The 19,389-nt window shown below is 42.9% G+C and overlaps 1 protein-coding gene across 2 annotated transcripts in view; it reads right to left on the bottom strand.

Moving 5' to 3' along the window:
- Positions 1 to 6,293: 6,293 nt before the first annotated feature.
- CDH12 (cadherin 12) overlaps positions 6,294 to 19,389 on the bottom strand; it is a 785,724-nt gene continuing 772,628 nt past the window's right edge. For both annotated transcript variants that reach the window (XM_075921427.1, XM_075921428.1), the window contains 2 exons: positions 14,213 to 14,464; positions 6,294 to 8,463 (listed from right to left, as the gene is read on the bottom strand). In XM_075921427.1, coding sequence (XP_075777542.1) covers positions 7,964 to 8,463; positions 14,213 to 14,464 — 752 coding nt within the window. In that variant the 3' untranslated portion in view covers positions 6,294 to 7,963. The remainder of the gene's footprint in view (positions 8,464 to 14,212; positions 14,465 to 19,389) is intronic.

Genomic DNA, 19,389 nt, shown 5'->3' with positions numbered 1-19,389 from the left:
CTGGCGGCCAGGCTGGCAGCCATGCGGCCGTAGACGGCCGCGTTCCTGTGGCTAGTGCGGAGATCGTGGACATTGGAGGCTTCCTCCCAAACCTCGATGAGGTCCACGATCTCCGCACTAGACCACGCGGGCGCCCGCCTCTTGCAGCCCCGGGCAGGCTCCTGGGAGCCGCCAGGCTGGTCCCGGGAAGAGGTGGAGGGCTGGGTGGCAGCGGGTGGCTGGCTCATGGGTGTCAGCTGATGGGTGTGCTGGCTGGGTGCTGGCAGCCTTGCAACTGGCACAAACTGTGTAGCCAGCCCGTGGCCCTTTAAGGGCTCCGGGGCCGGGAGGAGGGCAGTAGAGTTTCCTGGTGTTGGCCAGAGTGGCCACCAGGGGAAGCTGGGAAGGGCTAGCCTCCCACTAGTTCGAATTAAGGGTCTACACACCCCTTAATTTGAACTAGTAAGTTCGAACTAGGCTTAATCCTCGTGGAATGGGGTTTACCTAGTTCGAACTAAGCGCTCCGTTAGTTTGAATTAAATTCGAACTAACGGAGCGCTAGTGTAGCGCCTATGAAAGTTAGTTCGTACTAACGGACATTAGTTCGAACTAACTTTGTAGTGTAGACATACCCTAACAGTTTCCCAGCCATTAATGTATTTTCTCACAAGGCCACTGAGAAGCAGGAAAGATGGAGAACTGAGGCACAAAGAGATTAAGAGTCCGATCCATCTCTTTTTAAATCCAATGGAAAAGTCCACGGACTTTAATTAGACCTGGCTTTGACACTAAGGGCCTGATTTTCAAAGGTATTTAGGTGCCTGAAGACATAAGTGAGCAAGGCATTAAGGAGCCTTTAAAAGGTGTGCGTGTGAAGGAGGTGTACTATCCTAATCTGGAAGCAGAAGCTTCGGTAAGGTTGGCCTTACAATGCTCCCTGCAGACATTTAGCTGAATTATATATTTTTGCTGTGACTGACTTATAATGATCCTTCACTCCATGTATGCGCACAAATTTTAAAGCCCTGCAGAGAGGCATCTAGTATAATCTTTCAGATGTGCTTAGGTGCCAAATGCCACTTATTTCAATGGGAATTCAGCACCAAGGCACTCTGAAATTTCCATTAGATGCCTAGCTGCATCTTAACAAGTTTCAGAGCAGTAGATGTATTAGTGTGTGTCAGCAACAATGAAGAGTCATGTTGCACTTTAAGACTACTAAATGTATTTAGGCATAAGTTTTCATGGGCTGGAAACCACTTCATCAGATGCCTCTTAAGGCATCTATGTATATCTCTGAAAAGTTAAAAAGTCACACAAGGTCCCACAAGAAATGAGTGGTGAAGGCACATAAAAGCATGAGAATTGCTGTACTGGGTCAAACCAAATGTTCATTTAGCTCAATATCCTGTATTCTGAGTGCCCCAGAGAGAATAAACAGAATAGGTAATCATTGAGGGTATGTCTACACTAATTCGAACTAGGAGGGTAATGTAGGCATACCGCACTTGCAAATGAAACCCGGGATTTGAATTTCCCGGGCTTCATTTGCATAAACCGGGCGCTGCCATTTTTAAATCCCGGCTAGTTCGAACCCCATGCCGCGCGACTGCACGCGGCACGGAGTAGCTAGTTTGGATTAGGCTTCTAATCCAAACTAGCTGTACTCCTCGTGGAATGAGGAGTACAGCTAGTTCGGATTAAGAAGCCTAATCCGAACTAGCTACTCCGTGCCGCGTGTAGCCACACGTGCACGGGGTTCGAACTAGCCGGGATTTAAAAATGGCGGCGCCCGGCTTATGCAAATGAAGCCCAGGAAATTCAAATCCCGGGCTTCATTTGCAAGTGCGGTATGCCTACACTACCCCGCTAGTTCGAACTAGCGGGGCAGTGTAGACATACCCTAAGAGATTCATCCCCTCTCACCTATTCACAACTTCTGGCAAACATAGGCCAGAGATACAATTCCTGTCCATCCTGGCTAACAACTTGACCACTCATCCATGAAAGTACTAGCTTTTTTTGAACTCTGTTAAAGTCTTGGCCTTTGCAACACCCTCTGGCAAGGCATTCAACAAGTTGACAGAACATTGTGTGAATAACTACTTCCTCTTGTTTATTTTAAACTTGCTGCCTATTAATTTCATTTCGTGTACCCTAACTCTTATTATGAGGCATAAAAGGCATTTCTTTATTTACTTTCTCCACCCCACTCATGATTTTACAGATCTCCATTAGATCCCCACTTTTCCAAACTGAAAAGTCCCATTCTTATTAATTTTTCCTCGTATGGCAGCCATTCCAAACCCCTAATCATTTTTGTTGCCCTTTTCAGAGCCTTTCCTATTCCAATATATCTTTCTGTGATGGGGTGATCACACCTTTATGCAGCATACAGGGTGAGGGCATACTATGGATTTATATAGAGACAATATGATCTTTTCTTGAGTATTATCTAGCCCTTTCTTAATGATTCCCAACATTCTATTCACTTTCTTGACTGCCACTGCACATTGAGTGGAGCTTTTTTTAGACAAGTATCCACAATGACTGTAAGATCTCTGTCCTGAATGGTAAATCCATCATTTTATATGTATGGTTGCGGTTATATTTCCCAATGAGAATTACTCTTCATTTATAACATTGAATTTCATCTGTCATTTTCTTCCCCAGAAATTCAGTTTTGTGAGATCCTTTTGTAGCACTTCACAGTCTGCCTGGGACTTAACTGTCTTGAGCAGTTTGTATCATTTGAAAAATTGTGCCACAAAACTGCTTTTGTGTTTCTTCAGATCATTTATGAACATATTGAATAAGACTGGTCTCCGTGTAGACCTCCTGGAGGACACCACTATTTACCTCTCTCTGTTCTGAAAAGCAGCCATTTATTCCTACCATTTGTTTCCTATCTTTTAACCAATTACCATTCTGAGGTGACCATCCCTCTTATCCCATGACACCTTATTTTGTTTAAGAGCCTTTACTGAGGGACATTGTCAGAGGGGTTCTGAAAATCTAAGTACACTAAATCCCCTTGTCCACATGCTCATTGAACCCCTGAATGAATTCTCTTTATAGAAAACATGTTGACACTTGTCCTACAAATTATGTTCATCTATGCGTCTGACAATTCTGTTCTTTACTATAATTTCAGCCAGTTTTCCTGGTACCAAAATCAGGCTTATCATTCTGTAATTGCCAGGATCTCTCTGGACCCCTTTTTAAAAACTGGCATTATATTAGCTATATTTCTACTATGTGGTAGAGAAAATGATTTAAATTATTTAAAATCATAGTTCTGCAATTTCACATTTAAGTTCTTTCAGAAATCTTGGCTGAATACCACTTGGTCTTGGTAACTTATTACTATCTTAACAGTGGTCTCCAACCTTTTTACACCCAAGATCACTTTTTAAATCTCAGAACAGGCGAAGATCTACCGCCCTGCCCCTTCTTTGAAGCCCCACCCCTTCCTTGAAGCCACGCCCTTTTTGAAGCCACGCCCTCTCTATTCTCCTGCCCATCACTTGCTATCCCCAGCCCTTATACACTCTGGCTACATCTACACTGGCATGAATTTCCGGAACTGCTTAAAACGGAATACTATTCCGTTTTCAGTTTTTCTGGAAAAGGAGCGTCTACATTGGCAGGCTGCTTTTCCGGAAAAGCCCTTTTTCCGGAAAAGCTTCTGTGGCCAATGTAGATGCGCTTTTCCGGAAAAGAGCCCCGATCGCCATTTTCACGATTGGGGCTTTTTTCCGGAAAAGACTACTGGGCTGTCTTCACTGGCCCTTTTCCGGAACAGTGTTCCGGAATAAGGACTTATGCCCGAGCGGGAGCAGAATAGTTTTTCTGGAATAGCGTCTGATTTTGTACAGTAGAGCATCATTGCTTTTCCGGAAATTCAAGGGCCAGTGTAGACAGCTCGCAGCTTATTCCGGAAAAGCGGCTGATTTTCTGGAATAAGTGGCCCAGTGTAGACACAGCCTCTGTTAAACAGTTTATTTTTAAATTATGCAATATATAAAATTAAAATCACATGTTTATAGTTTTTAAATAAATGGTCTGTTTTTAATTCATGCTATTTAAATGTAAAATGAAGCATTTACAATTATACATTTTGTTCTCTGCTATTTTTTAAATCTAAAATCAAGTATTGATAATTATATATTTTTTCCTCCAATAACAAAGTCTCAGTGTGACACCTGTGACTGAACAGTATCTGCCAGTGTCTTGAAATACGGGAAGCTTGCTTCAGCACAGCCGGAGCTAGGGGCAGCCTCCCTGGGCTGAGCGCAGGGCAGCAGGGCTAGAGTGAAGATAAGCGGCTGCCCGGCCAGCTGGCCATGGCGCTCAGCCATGGTGCACCATGCTCCACGTGGGCTGGTGCAGAGGGGAAGCTGCCTGGCCAGCTGGCTGTGACGTTCAGCCTCAAGGAGGCTGAACCGTGCTCCAGCTGATCGGGCGGCTTCTCATCTGTGCCTGCCCATGTGGAGCGTGGGGCACCCTGGCTGAGCGCTATGGCCAGCTGGTGTCATCGCCAGCTGGCCATGGCGCTCAGCCAGGGTGCCCCACACTCCACGCAGGCAGGCGCAGAGGAGAAGCTGCTCGATCTGCTGGAGTGTGGGGCAGCCTCTTTCAGCTGAAAGCCACAGCCAGCTGGCTGGGGTGTTTCAGCCCTCCTGACCTCCCAGCTCCCACCATTCCGTGCAGCTACTCACCTGTGTTGTTGCTCGGTGAGTAGCTACTCATCAAATGAGGAAATCAAATGTAAATGAACTGTGCAGATGCGCAGTGCAGAGAGGGCTCAAGATCGACTCTTAGAGCCACTGAGATCGACCGGTAGATCATGATCTACCAGTTGGTGACCACGGATCTATAACTTAGGGTACCCAAACTACACATTATCTACAACCCCATCCTCCTAGCTTGTTTCAAGTATCTATGTCCAATAGGAACTTCATCAAGAAGTTAAAAATATTTGAAAACTTTTAAAATTAAGTGTATGAAATTAAAGATATTAATTGAGATGGACAATTACATTAATAATTGTATACTAATTCATTTAATTAAAAAATTTGCCAGAATTTAATTAACTAGGTGATAGGAACATGTCAGAAACAAACCTCTTAAATGTCAAAATATGAATTTGATATTTTTTATTTATTTAGCAGACACCAACTCTCTTGTTAAATATATATTGTGAGCAATGACATGGGGAGGTCTAGGTTGGATATTAGGAAAAACTATTTCAGGAGGGTGGTGAAGCACTGGAATGGGTTACCTAGGGAGGTGGTGGAATCTCCATCCTTAGAGGTTTTTAACTCTTGGCTTGACAAAGCTCTGGTTGGGTTGATTTAGTTGGGATTGGTCCTGCTATGGGCAGGGAGCTGGACTTGATGAGCTCTTGAGGTTTCTTCCAGCACTATGATTCTGTGATCATTCTTACAGGCTACTCAGTGTTAGGCATCTAGGTTGTATTGTCCATTGAAAATGCCAGCCTGGCATTCCAAAGCCTGAATATCCCCATATTCAGTGGAGCTTTACGTTTTAGACCATGTTTCTACTCACTGGAGATTAATGCTACAATGATTGATGCAGTGGTCTGTTTAGCAGGTCTAGCAAAGGTCCACTAAATCAACCACAGAGTACTTTCCAGTTGATACAAGTTCTTAATCTTTTCTACCAGAATAAGAAGATTAAAATAAATCAATGGCAGAGATCTCCCATTGACACAGCACAGTATAGAAAGTGTAGTAAATCAACCTAATCTACATTACTCCAGATACTTTACTCACATACCTGGAGTAACATAACTTAGATGAGCATACTGTGGCAGTATAGACAAAGCCTTGGTGACATTCAGGCTTTGTAATGTCAGACGGCCAAAATCTGATCTCTCTTACACTACTTTAAGGATTACTAGTGGAATATATGTAAAGAACCCTAAGTAATGTTTCTGAGCGCTGAATGTGACTTCACTGGGGGGGGATGGACAGTGTGGGAGGTCCTATTTAACTTTTTGTAAGGGCAGAGGAGGGATGATAACATTTCTGTCTGCAACAGAAATCAATCAGCACACAAAAAATGCACAAATTAAAATTTTGGCTGAATTAAGACTCTCTGGCAAATGTTACAAAACGAGTCATGAAGTTTTTTGTACAGCAGGGACCTGATTCTCATTTATGCTACAGTCCCTTTACACCCTTTTAACAATGTAATTTACACCTATTTTTAGAGCAGTGTAAAGTGACTTTAGAGTAAACTGTAATCAAACCTTTAAGTTGATGAAAACATGTTACATGTGCTAGACATTTACTAGTTCTTTAGATGGCAAGGAATCCCTTGGTGAATGAAAGATGATAATTCACTCTGCTCACCCTGCAAATTCTATAAACCTCAAGTGCAGTGTAGGCAGATAACAGAGCTCTGGAGAAGCCTGAGACAGAGCGGGGGAAAAAACGCTATATTCACTTTGGGCTATAATAAACTGCTGCTTCTAAAAACGTAATATATGTTAGATCAGCAGACAATTCAACATTAATATTAATACTTATGCAGCACCTTCCAGCAATTAGCATCAAATTGATTGATGTTCATATAGTTTATTTGTTTGTTTTATAATTGTAAGGGGGGAAAGCACACTAAAAATATCAGATGAAAAATGTCAGAACTGTAATACAAAGAAACACCAGCTAGAGCTTCCAGTTTCTTGAACTTTGTTTATGATGTCAAAATAAATCTTCTATGGAATCATGCCTGTGTGCTACATGATTTAAATGATATCTATACCTCTAGGTATATGAGCATGTAATGTGCAGGTAGACAGTTTTACATATTTAATTTAAGCTAACACTGAATATTTTTGAAGACTACTGAACACTTCATTTTTATGATGCTTTCAAGCTTTGAAAACATCTGACATTGTAGTGGCACTGACACGAAAGCATCACATATCTTGAGTTTAACATATATGCCCTCTCGGTCATGTATGCCTACAATACTGACAGAATGACAAACTAATTCCAAAGAACAGTCATGTGAAGTTCTTTATGTATATTTCATTAGTTATACTTACAATAAAAAAAACCCCACTACTGATACTAAAAAATACAATAACCCTAAAAACCACCACAGATGTACCAATGACCTCTCTGCACATGATGAACAGGAGTCAAGGGAAGTTTCCTTCCTGTAAAGAAATAGATATTTGCATACTTTTCTCTTTCATCCTGGAAAAAGTGTAACATTGATTAATTCTTTCAAAATATTCCTTATTGATGCTAAGATCAAAGTGTGATATGTTTTTAATTTTCATCTTTACATCTTGAAATTAAGTAATAGCATTTTTATTAATTTTTTTCAATGAAACATGGGCAGAAGAATTGTGATATCTTGGCATACAGTTATTATTATTCCTTACAATAAAATAAAATTAAAATCCAAAACACTACCCCTTGAGTTGTAGTCACTGGATGTGCTCCAGAAAGTTATCTTCATTTTTGTTTTAAAAGAACTAGAAGTCAGCATGTTGCTATTGCTTCTTGACATAAAGTTAATGTCTTTTTTTTCCAGTTTACAGTTCAGTTCTGTAACGCCATCAAAGCAGAATCTTTACCACTTAAAATGATAAAAGTTTCAATAGGCACTTTAGTGGAATTAAGAAAAATCTACCACTCTTCCACCATGATGCCAGAAAGCTAGCTTCTGTCTACATTGTCATGTCATTAAATTGTAGCTAATAGGCCTGAGCTTGTCTCAGTGTTTTTCCAAAGTAACAAAAAACAACAACAAAAAAAGTGTCTCACAGGATTTATCCTCCCTTTGCAGAACAAATCAAAACTGACAATATGATAAATATAGTAACTTGCTGGAAACAGGTCTTTTCATAATCAAGGGAATCTTGTCCTATAAAGCTTGGGTTTTATTTTTAATTCGTTGGTCTACTTTTCTTATTTTTTCCTTTGAGGTTTCTCCCCCTCTCCTAAGTGACTTTATCGGGGTTATAATTTTCTTCTTCTCCGAACATGTCTGCCAAGATTTTAAAGCGGGGTCCCCAGTCACCTAGGTAATCATAATCCTGGTCTGCCTCTGTAGTAAGTGAATCTATAGAACTCAGAGACTCTGCTACAGATCCGTTTCCTTCATAGGCATAGGTTGCCAGTGAATCATAAGGGGGTGCAGTAGGATCCACATCATTTTCCTGCAGCCTTTGATTAATAAAATCTCTAATGTCTGTGTTGTCTTCCACTAGTGGTTTCTGACGTGGCAGACAAAGGGTGTCTGGTTTTATATCCCTGCGTATTTTGTTGTCTTCAATCGCTTTTGAATTCCTCAGGGCACCGATGTCAAAAGCTTGGGTGTCCTCCTCTCCACCTCCTTCATCATCATAATGGATGACATTGTCTCTGATGTCTTCTTTAGAAGTCATCAAGGTGTCTTTTTTCTTCTGCCTTCGCAGTGCTATGTAGAGCACAACAATGACTGGAACAAGGGAAGAATTGTGAATTTAGACAGGTACAGAAACAGCTGGGCTGTCTGCTAACATACCAACATATCCTTATATGATAGGTAATAGCAATCAAAAGGACCTTTTCTTTACATGTTCCTCCTGTCTTAAAAAACAACAACAACAATAACAGCAACAGAGCTGTTACCTGTAAGGGGATATTTGTGGCTTGATGCATGCATCTAACGTACATCATCGCTAGTTATACACTGAATAATGAATAAACCCCTCTAGCGCTTGCCATTACTAGAACATAAAGCTGTGCAGGAACGAGATTTTTTTTTTTGAGGTACAGTATCACCATTTGAAAATTTCTTTCCTTGTGAAATGGAGGATATACAATTGAAAAAATGTTAACATTTCCTGCAAACTGAAATTTGAGTAGGGATAAGAGGTAACTTTTGTCTGATCACAATTTTTCATTCAGATTTTGCCTATTTTTTTCATAACATATTTCATAAAACACATAGGCTGTGTCTACACTGCACCCCTTTTCTGGAAAAGGGATGCAGATTAGACCAGTCGGAATTGCAAATCCGTGGGGGATTTAAATATCGCCCGCGGCATTTGCATTTAATTGGCTGCCGCTTTTTTCTGGCTTGGGGATAAGCCGGAGAAAAGCGCCAGTCTAGACGCGATTCTCCAGAAAATAAGCCCTTTTCCGGAGGATTTCTTATTCCTACTTGAATAAGTGACATATTTCTGCAGTACGTTTTGATTTTTAGCAAATCAACAATTCTCTGTGGAAAAATGATTCGATAAATTCCTGATGTCTAATAGAAAATTACATTTGAACATGACCTTGAGGAGTCACATTAACTGACACAATGCTGAAAAAGACTTTGCAGTCACTGTAGACTGGGACAGATCATGCACAATATGGTATCAATTGGTTGGGGGTTAAAACCTGGTCCTTAAAATTTACTCATAAACTAGTGACACTATTGAACATGACTTCTCCCTGTTTACACTGACTCTAGGATCATGGACAGGAAATGTTTGTTAATTAACAAGATGGTGCTTTAATTTAGTATAATGGGGGGAAAACAACGTTAAAAGTACAGTAAGTTGACTTAGAAATATCTGATTTTAAAATCAATATTTTAATAAGCTTTTAAAATGACAACTATGGAGGAGGTTTCTAAGTCACCGATATAACAGAAAATAGTAGGTAGTGAGTTTGAGATACAGAAAATCACTGTAGGCTGCAGGGAACAATGAAGATTGTGACTGACATATTAATATTTGCTGGTGTAACTTAGCATACTATTAACAGGCTAAATGGAATGCGGAGAATCATTACTAGACTCAAATCCTCTACTCTGTACAGAGCCCAAGTAAATGGTCCTAGGGGTTCGGAGGGTATGTCTACACTACCATCCTAGTTCGAACTAGGGTGGTAATATAGGCAACCGGAGTTGCAAATGAAGCCCGGGATTTCAATTTCCCGGGCTTCATTTGCATAAAGCCGGGCACCGCCATTTTTAAATGTCCGCTAGTGCGGACTCCGTGCCACGCGGCTACACTAAGCCTAGTCCGAACTACCTAGTCCGTGCCGTGTGTAGCCGCGCGGCACGGAGTCTGCACTAGCGGACATTTAAAAATGGCAGCACCCGGCTTTATGCAAATGAAGCCCGGGAAATTCAAATCCCGGGCTTCATTTGCAACTCCGGTTGCCTACATTACCACCCTAGTTCGAACTAGGGTGGTAGTGTAGACATACCCCAAGTGAATCAGTGATGGAGCTGACCCCTCATACTCCAGAATCATGTAGCAGCTGTTCCTATAGCCCACATTCTTCAGTAATTTACCCTGTTGCAGTGTCACATCACAGAAATGTAGGACTGGAAGGGACCTTGCTAGGTCATACTGTTCAGTGTTTCTTAAGCTTTTTGGCCTCAGGACCCATTTGTAAAAGTTTATGGCCTGTTTCTGCCTAATAAATAGTCTGGGGATAGGGATTCTGGGGTGGTTTTGGTCAGTTTCTGTCCCTTATTGGGGTTGGCTCCTGCCAGGCACTCACCCCTCAGTGGCAGCTACTGCAGCTCCTGTGCTGTGGGGCTGGTTGTGCTTGGCTCTGCTCTCTGGGCATTGCAACCTCTGGGAGTGAAATGCTGATCAGGTTTGGACCATCCCCTTGACTGGATGAAATTTGTGTGAGTGAAGTTGTTACCCCCGGATTCCCATCATCCAAGGGAGCCAATAGACATACTAGGCCCATGAGCAAGAGTGTGAAGGCCAACTCCATGCTCCCAGAAGGGGCGTGGCCTTGGGTGGAAGAGGCAGAGCTGAAGGTTAGTACCTGGGGCTCCAGAGACAATTTAAAAGGCCTAGGGCTCTGGCCACCACCACTGCCAGGAGCCCTAGGCCCTTTTCAATTGCTGGTTTCCCAACCCCCACCCTCTGACAGAAGTGAGTCCAGCTAACCCCATAGGACAGGAACCATAAAAGCTGCCATGTGACCCTTGAAACATTCTAGTAACACAATTTTGGGTCCTGATCCAAGGGTTGAGAAACCCTCATCTACTTTAGTCCCCTGTAGCGGGGCAAAACTATTATTAGAAGTAGTAGCATCTAGAATGATGGTTTTCAACCTGTGGTCACTAGATCTGTAGGGGACTGCACTAGGGCTGTCAATTAACACATGAATGCCTGCAATTAATGCAGGGACGAATTAATGTGTTAAAAAAATTAATGCGCATTAATCGCAAGCGTTTCCATGTGGTGCTGCCCCTTTGAAACACCTCCGTAGCACTTCATAGGGGCAGTACAATATGAAGCCTGTGATCAGCTGTGCGGCGCTGCCCCTTTGAAACACCACCGCAGCATTTCAAAAGGGGCAGTGCAACACAGAGCCTGGGGTCAGCTGGAGTCTTATTATTGTTTAACAGCACGATTAATCACAATTAATTTTTGTAATCACTTGACAGCCCCAGTCAGCACCCCATGTCTAAGATTTCTCTGAGAGTTCATACGTCCATTTGAATTGTTTTAGGAGTTTACAAAAGAAAAAAATGTTTTAAAATCAGTGATCTAGATTATCCCTCGCAGGTTTTTGCGTAGCCTGTTCTTAACCTCCAAAGACAGAGATTCCACAGCTGATGAATTTGTTCCAATGCATAACTATTATATGCAGAGAGTGTGTTCCTGTGTGTTCTACACCAGGGCTGGGTCTAGACTGCATCCCTTTTTCGTAAAAGGGATGCAAATTAGACATATCGCAATTGCAAATGAAGTGGGGATTTAAATCCCCCCTGCTTCATTAGCATAAACATGGCTGCCGCTTTTTTCCAGCTCAGAGCTTTGCCGGAAAAAAGCGCCAGTCTAGACGCGGATCTTTCGGAAAATAAAGCTTTATCCGAAAGACCCCTTATCATTTTAAGAGGGATAAGGGATATGTCTAAGTTGCATCCCTTTTACGAAAAAGGGATGCAGTCTAGACACAGCCCAGTAGTTCTGTGTGAGGAGCATACATGTGGTCCGAAAGCTTGGATTCAGGGCATTTAGCACCTTGAAGAGCTTTTTTAGTCATAGGGTAACATCTGTCAGAATCTGGATTAACCAGTCCACTGTGTAACTAATAAAGCAGGTGTGATTACACTACTAGAGCATTAGGGCTTTATTTTGGGGAAGATAGGTAGTAGGATGGGCTGCCGTTAAAACAATATAAGTAAGACATTGCATAGAGTGAGCTTGTATACATAGAGCAATATCATGCTAGGGAATCTGTTTCTGTAAAAATGTTTCTATTTGTATTATTTTGCAGTTGGCCAGTCATCCACAATCTACATTATAATTGTGTTTTCCTGTCTCATTTCTTCATTTTTACAATTTAATCCCTCATAATAATTGAAAAAAGACCACTACTAGGTCCAGATTCATTTTAAATATATGGAAATCAGTTTCTCTTTAAAGGTACCTAATCAATACTGTTTCAGAGCAAAATGTGAATTTCAAACCAATCCATAAAGGTATTTCTCCTTCCCCTCCCTCAGAAATATGTAGAAATTAGCTCACTTCATGTTCGGATGTTTGTATTTTTCTACAATGATATAAACATAAAAGTTCTCTTTGGCTATGTCTACACTACAATGTTAATTCGAGTTAACTTAATTTGAAGTAGTTAATTTGAATTAAGCTAATTTGCATTAATGCATCTACACACAAAACCTATTTCAAAATAGCGTTTTGCTATTTTGAAATAGCACGTCCACACTGAGTGGACCCTGAACCGAAGTTAAGGCTGGCCGGAACCAGTGCTGGCAGGGCATCAGGTTAGGACTTAGTGTGTGGGGCTGCTGCCTGAGGCTAAATGAGCTCCGTGCTTAAAGGGAGCCTACCCCCCACCCCAGACAGACAGTTCTCAGGGTTCCCTGCTGACTTGTCTACCTCGATGAGGGACAGCAAAGCAGTCCTGTCTTGGAGTGCTCTGAGTGCCCGCACTCCAGACACCACAGCACTCGGCCAAATGGAGCCAGAGGTCCCCCTGGGCATGCCGGTGCATCTCGTGGGGTTGTTGCCATCAGCCTGGCTGCACTTGCTGCAGGCTGCCATCTGGGGGGGTCCATCGGGGGCCTGTCATAATCCAGGAGGCCCTGCGGAAGAGCGTCCACCCTGAGGAGCCCTCAGAGCCACCCCTGTCTTCCCCACCAGTGGCTCGTGCCCCATTCCTCCCTCACATCCTTCCACTTACCCCTCCCTAGCCCCCCTTCCTGATGTCAAACAAAAGACACCTATGTTCAAAAATAGAAACTGGGTTTATTGAACAAAACGGGGGAGGGGATGAACCTCTGGGGAGACAGGGAAAAGGAGGTGGGAGAGGGGAAGAGAGAGGGTGGGAGAGGGGAGAAGGAAACCTGGGAGGAGGGAGCTGGAAGGGGGAAGCCAGGGGAAGAAGGTGGAGGGGAAGCTCAGGGCCCAGGATTGGGGGGGTCTTGCTGGACCAACTTGATTGTCATGCAAACCTACTCCTGGGTTTACAGGTGGCCTTTGGTGGCCAGGCTGGCAGCTATCCTGCCATAGATGGCTGCATTCCTCTGTCTAGTGTGGAGATCATTGACGTTGGGGGCATCCCCCCCAAACCTGAAAAAGGTCCATGATCTCCACCCTGGACCAGGAAGGCGCCTGCCTTCTCCAGCCCCGTCAGGCTCCTGGGAGCTGACAAACTTCTCCTGGGGAGCGGTGGAGAGCTGGCTGCCAGTGGCTTGCTGGCTCATGTTTTGGGGCCACTGGTAAGGGGCCCTGGAGGCCATTGCTGGCTCTGGGCTGGCAGGCTTGGAGCTGGCACAGGCACTGTGGCCAGGGTCTACCCCTTTAATGGCTCCAGGGCTGGGGGAAGAAGAGAGTAAGTTTTCCTAGTTGTTCCCAGAGTGGCCACCAGAGCTCCCTGAAAAGGGCTGGAGCCCCCTATTTCGAATTAAGTGTCTACACAGGACTTAATTCGAAACAGCTATTTCAAATTTGGCATTACTCCTCGTAGAATGAGGTTTACCAAATCTGAATTAAGCACTCCACTCTTTCGAATTAATTTCAAAATAGCGGTTTGCATGTATAGACACTATTAAAGTTCATTCGAAATAAGGGCTGTTATTTCGAATTAACTTTGCTGTGTAGACATACCCTTTGTAAAGTCATAGCTTTGCTGAACAATAAATGGAACTATCATGACTCAAATTACTTCACAAGTAAAATCAAAACATACTTTGTTACAGAAGGAAAACTAACCTAGAAGTATAACAATACACAGCAATATTGCAATCAGAGCCCCTGTGCTGAGTCCTACTGGTAGGAAGATTGCTTCAACATTGCAGGATAGGATGGTACCATCAGAATCACATCTGCAAACATGGATAGTCATTGTGTTTGTGCTGCTCTGTACAGGATAGCTGCTGTCTTCTATCACAACTGGGAGGAAATACAACTCTTGCTGCCTACGGCTGTAGCCACTTCTTCTGGTTTCAATTCCAGCTGTGTTGTCTGCAAATACGACAGTCATGATAGTGGTGTTACTGTGGTGCTTTATTTAACATTTTAAACTTTGCATGTTTTGAATAGCAGAAAGATAATCTGGTTTCCAGACTCCATGGATTATAAATGCTGTGTAACTCCCTTGGTTCATTATTACTGAAGCTGTCATATTCTAATCAGATGCAGCCAAGAGCTTTTTTTTTTTTTCAAGGCAACTAATCTTTGTTGTATGTATACATTTATCCTGCTGTGCCTGACAGCTAATATTTCAAAGCAGAAATGAAAAAGAATATACTTTTTTTGTTACTGGTATTCCATTAGCACAGGATTTCAGTCTTTCCTTTTCCTCCATCATCTTGTCATAGACCAAGAGCCCAATCCAAAACCCCTTGACTGACATGGAGTTATGATCGGGTCCCATTTATTAGTGTATTTCACCTTAAACTTTTGGATTTGACAGTGAAGCAGCTGGAAGATGCATACTAGCCCCTAATTTCCTACCTCTCTGAAAACAGACAATTAAAAAAGGGTACAGGAATCAACTGAACCCTTCATACCATTTGCTGCTAATCAGTGCTGAAACTGCACAGAGCTCCCAGAAGCTGAGTTTTGTCACTTCTTCCCTGCAGGGGTTGACTTACCACTGCTTTATATGAATAAAGCAAACTCAAACAGGAAGGCAATGACATGATGATTAAAAGGATTAAGTAGAGGCAAAGCATGATTAAAAAGCAATTTACTGTCAGGTCTGATTGGATATAACCTGCAACACTCACACCCATTTTCTATTTCCCCCATGTGCATTAGTTCAGATCATTTACTGATTTTACAAAATTTTTCTTACTAGACATTTCCCCCCCTTTTCTCTTTGAATCCTGCCACTGAATACAAAGATTAAAAGCTGTATCCAGCCCTCAGAGATCTACATTCACCAATCATTGAAGCTGATAGGTGTTGAGTGCAAGTATCTGTAGACCAGATTTCTTAAACACATAGATGTCATTCTGATTAATGCCAGTTGAAAATTTTCTAACTGAACATCTTTCTGTTTCACTGAAGCGGAAAGTTCCCACAGGAATATGTATCTTTTGGCAAAATATAGTCAATGTTTTATTAAGGAATTTTTTTATTTCTTTAGTATTAACATGACTTTCTATTATGAAAATTATTTTATTTTGTACACTAATAAACATCAAAATTGAAACAAAAGATTTCAGCAGTCCTCAAATATTTTCCCCAATATATATTTTTTGATGTTGGAGTTTTGTTTCTTTTTATAAATCAAAATGAAGACTAAGAATATGAAATTTCTAGAATTTTCCACAAAACAGAAATCCCTGGCTTATAGGAGGGGATAAGTTTGAATTAATAAATGCAACTTCAGTTACATTAATTAATGGAGATTGCCTGTCTCCTAGAACTGGAAGGGATCTTGAAAGGTCATTGAGTCCAGTGTCCTATTTTCACAGCAGGACCAGATACCATCCCTGACAAATTTTTGCCCTAAATGGCCTCTTCAAGGATTGAGTTCACAACCATGGGTTGAGCAGGCCAATGCTCAAACCACTGAGCTATGCCTCTCTCTCCTCCCCCCCTCCCCCGCCCAATTAATTGCATAGCTTAAGTTGAAGTATTTTTAGTCAAATTCTGGCACTGTTCACACTGTGGGAAGTCAAATGGAGCACACTCTCCCTTCAACTACTGGCATCGACGGGAGCACCCCCTTCGTTCAACTTAGCGTGTCTTCACTAGACCCACTAATTTCAACCCTGGAAGATTGACATCGACAGCTTCAATCGTCTCTGTATTGTAGACATGGCCAGACTAGTTCCCAGATGGCTTTAGGTCTGATTAGGCACTTTAGAAATGCCACAGCTGAACCACTGCAGTTGCACTGTTGTAGAACTTTACTGTTGAAACTACCTACACTGATGGGAGGGATTCTCCTGACAGTGTAGATCAGTGGCTTCCAACTGCCAGTCTGTGGACCGGTGGAAAGCCATGAACCCCTGCCTGTTGGGCCGTGGCACACTCTGCTAAAGTGCTCACTGGGCTGCACCACACAGCAGCAGGGTGAGCAGCCCAGCAGGCAAACCAGGTATACTGGAGCTGCAGCCAGAGCCACAGTGAACCTGTCCCTAGTGGGGCAGCCTCACCATGGCCCTGGTTCCAGCTCCATTGGCCGCTACACGGCCCAGCTGGTGGGCAGCTGCAGTGCTCTGCCAGGCGCCATGCGGAGACCGGCTGCTATGGCACTCAGCAGGGGCCCTGAATGCTGCAGGCTCCATGCAACCCTTCTGATATGCAAGGAAGTGCTCTGTGCTCAGCTGGGGTTGGGAGGCTTCAGCAGGGCTAGGTGAGGGGGGTGAGTCAGGTACAAGGGTGCTGGGGGACTCTGGGGGTGAGAGGCTCTAAGGGGGGAGTGGCTGACACTGAGGGGCACTGTGACATCCACTATGTTGAGCTGGTACTGGGGGGCTCTGGAAGTGGGGCTAGTAGTGAGGGGACTATGGGGGCAGGGCTGATACTAGGCAAAGGGCTAATACTGGGGGCTGGTAGGGGGACCTGACGGGATTGGGAACAATGGGGCTCTGGAAACAGGATGCTGGTTCTGAGGTGTTTGAGGCAGAGGCTGTCACTGATGGAGTTGGGTGTTGTGGACTTTGGGGTCAGTGGCTGGTGTTGGGGGATAGTGGATGAGTGAGGGTTCTAGGGATTAAGGCTGGCAGTGGGGGCCAGTGCTTTTTATAATGCACACTGGCAAACCCATTCACAAACTTTTGGCAGATCGGTAAAATTTTATTTGCATATTTGAATCTTCATTTGCATAATGAATATATAAACATGCAAATAAAATGTTAGTGGTCCGCCAAAAATTTGTGAATGGATTTGCCCATCTCCTGTATAGAAACATTAGGAACCACTGGTATAGATAATCCACATCCAACAGACAATAGGTAGGTCAGTGGAAGAATGTTTATATCAATCTTGTGCTGTGTACTTGGGAAGTTAAATTGGTTCAACTATGTTGCTCAGGAATGTGATCTTTTCACACCCTGACTAATCACTGCTGTGATTCTTAGTATAGATCAGGCCTTATGAACTCAATAATGGACATGTAGAATTTTGTCTTAAATTCAAAAGCCAACAGTTACAGGAAATTATCACAAAAATGGCCAAAAAATGCTCTGCGGATGCATGTACGTGCCTCTAGCATAGCAGAACGTTGCCTATTTTGGAAGCTTTTATTTTATTGTGAGTCCTGCAGTGCTTGGTTTTTTTTTCTCTTTCCTTAGTTTAAACCCAAATTCCTGGAATCAGGAGAATCTAACCTTTCCTTTAAAGCATTTTAAACCATCAACTTTGCCTAGATCAGTGGTTCTCAACTCGTTTCAGTCCACGGACCACCAGGCCAATCAAAAAATTTTTGTGGACCACCTCCAGGAGCGGCCTGAGGCCGGCTGTGGCAGCTGGTGCCCCAGGCAGGCGGCGCAGTTGGCGACTCCCCCGCACGGCCATCAATGGCCGTGATGTCATCATCGGGTGCTCGGGCCAGCGGTGCTCTAGGCAACTGCCTAGTTCGCCTAGGTTCACAGGCCGCCCCTGACCACCTCCAGCACATGTAGCGCAGGACGAATGACACAGAAACTGCTCAGCATGACAGCGGCAGCTACACTGATGCTCAGAACCTCAGACGGAAGTTACTGGCAACACAACGCAGTTGTGTCCTAGGTGATGCTATGGAGGACGCGCCACGTGCTTATGAACGTGGCATAAAACAGCCTAACGGTGGTGCCTGCTCATGCCATGTGACTTTGGACAATGTTCCTGTGGACCACCGAAAAAGTCACTATGGACCACCAGTTGAGAACCACAGGCCTTGATGTATAACAATACACAGCAATATTGAAGCTTGAAAACATGAACTCTCTTAAAATATTGTTCTTTGTATTTTCAATGTCTCATGATTTTAAGTCATTTTTGATTTTTGGAATCCTTTACTCCTAAGCTTTGAATGTTTGGGGCTGGCAATCCTGCTGTCATTGTAGTTAGTAGGAGACCATACATGACTTTAAGAGTAGACTCTGGTTGACTGTTTTGGTGTGGTTTCCCCCAAACTCTGGTCCCACTGATTTCTTGCCTCTACCCCTCAGCGGAGAAAATCAATATTATGAAACAAACTCATACACTTCCGTCCCCTTCAGTATCTTTCTTCTTCACGTCATGGCTAAACTTAAGGTAAAAGTGTATGCAGTATTTCATGCCAAAGTGATTTGTTGAAATCAAAGCATCTTATGGGAATGTTTTGATGAAACAGGTTTCTCAAGTCCAGGAAGGAGTTTTCTGATTAAAGAAAGAACAACCCTTCCCAGAACGGCCAATAGCCCCTTGGTAAAAAGGCATTTACCTAGCATATGAGAGACAACTCCCTTTGAGTTGGTTATTGGGGGGTGTCCCCCTCCTTTTTTTAAACAGAAAAAGAATCAAATCTCACTTTTGTCTTGATGTGCAATTGGGAAAAATTCTGACATTTCTGGGCAGTTAGTAGAGCCAGTAAATAAAGTAAATGATCTTGGGATATTTGCACTATGCTATACTTCTCATTCCTTCAACCTCCTATTTTTCTATTTTTGGACTTCTTTCTCACTCTAATATCAGCTCCTTATTTTTCCACCATCTACCATCAGAAAGGACTTACTGGCTGATTATGTAGGGAAAACAGTGAACGGGACTGTGTAATACCATCAAATTCACCAAATACTGTAAATGAACTGAAAAAAAAAGAGGACGTGAAACTTTTTGAGCAAAACTTCAAAAGTCATAATATATTCACAAAAATAAGTGTATGCTGTTTACTTCTTTTTGATTTTGACTCCAAAATACAAAAACATGTAGAAAATAGTTGGCCCAGTCTTTTAGATTCATTCATTGTT

The sequence above is a fragment of the Pelodiscus sinensis genome, chromosome 2 (assembly GCF_049634645.1).
Source record: "Pelodiscus sinensis isolate JC-2024 chromosome 2, ASM4963464v1, whole genome shotgun sequence".
NCBI classification, from domain to species: Eukaryota; Metazoa; Chordata; order Testudines; family Trionychidae; genus Pelodiscus; species Pelodiscus sinensis.
The sequence above is the reverse complement of the archived record's forward strand: the minus strand, read 5'-3'. Positions and strand labels throughout refer to the sequence as shown.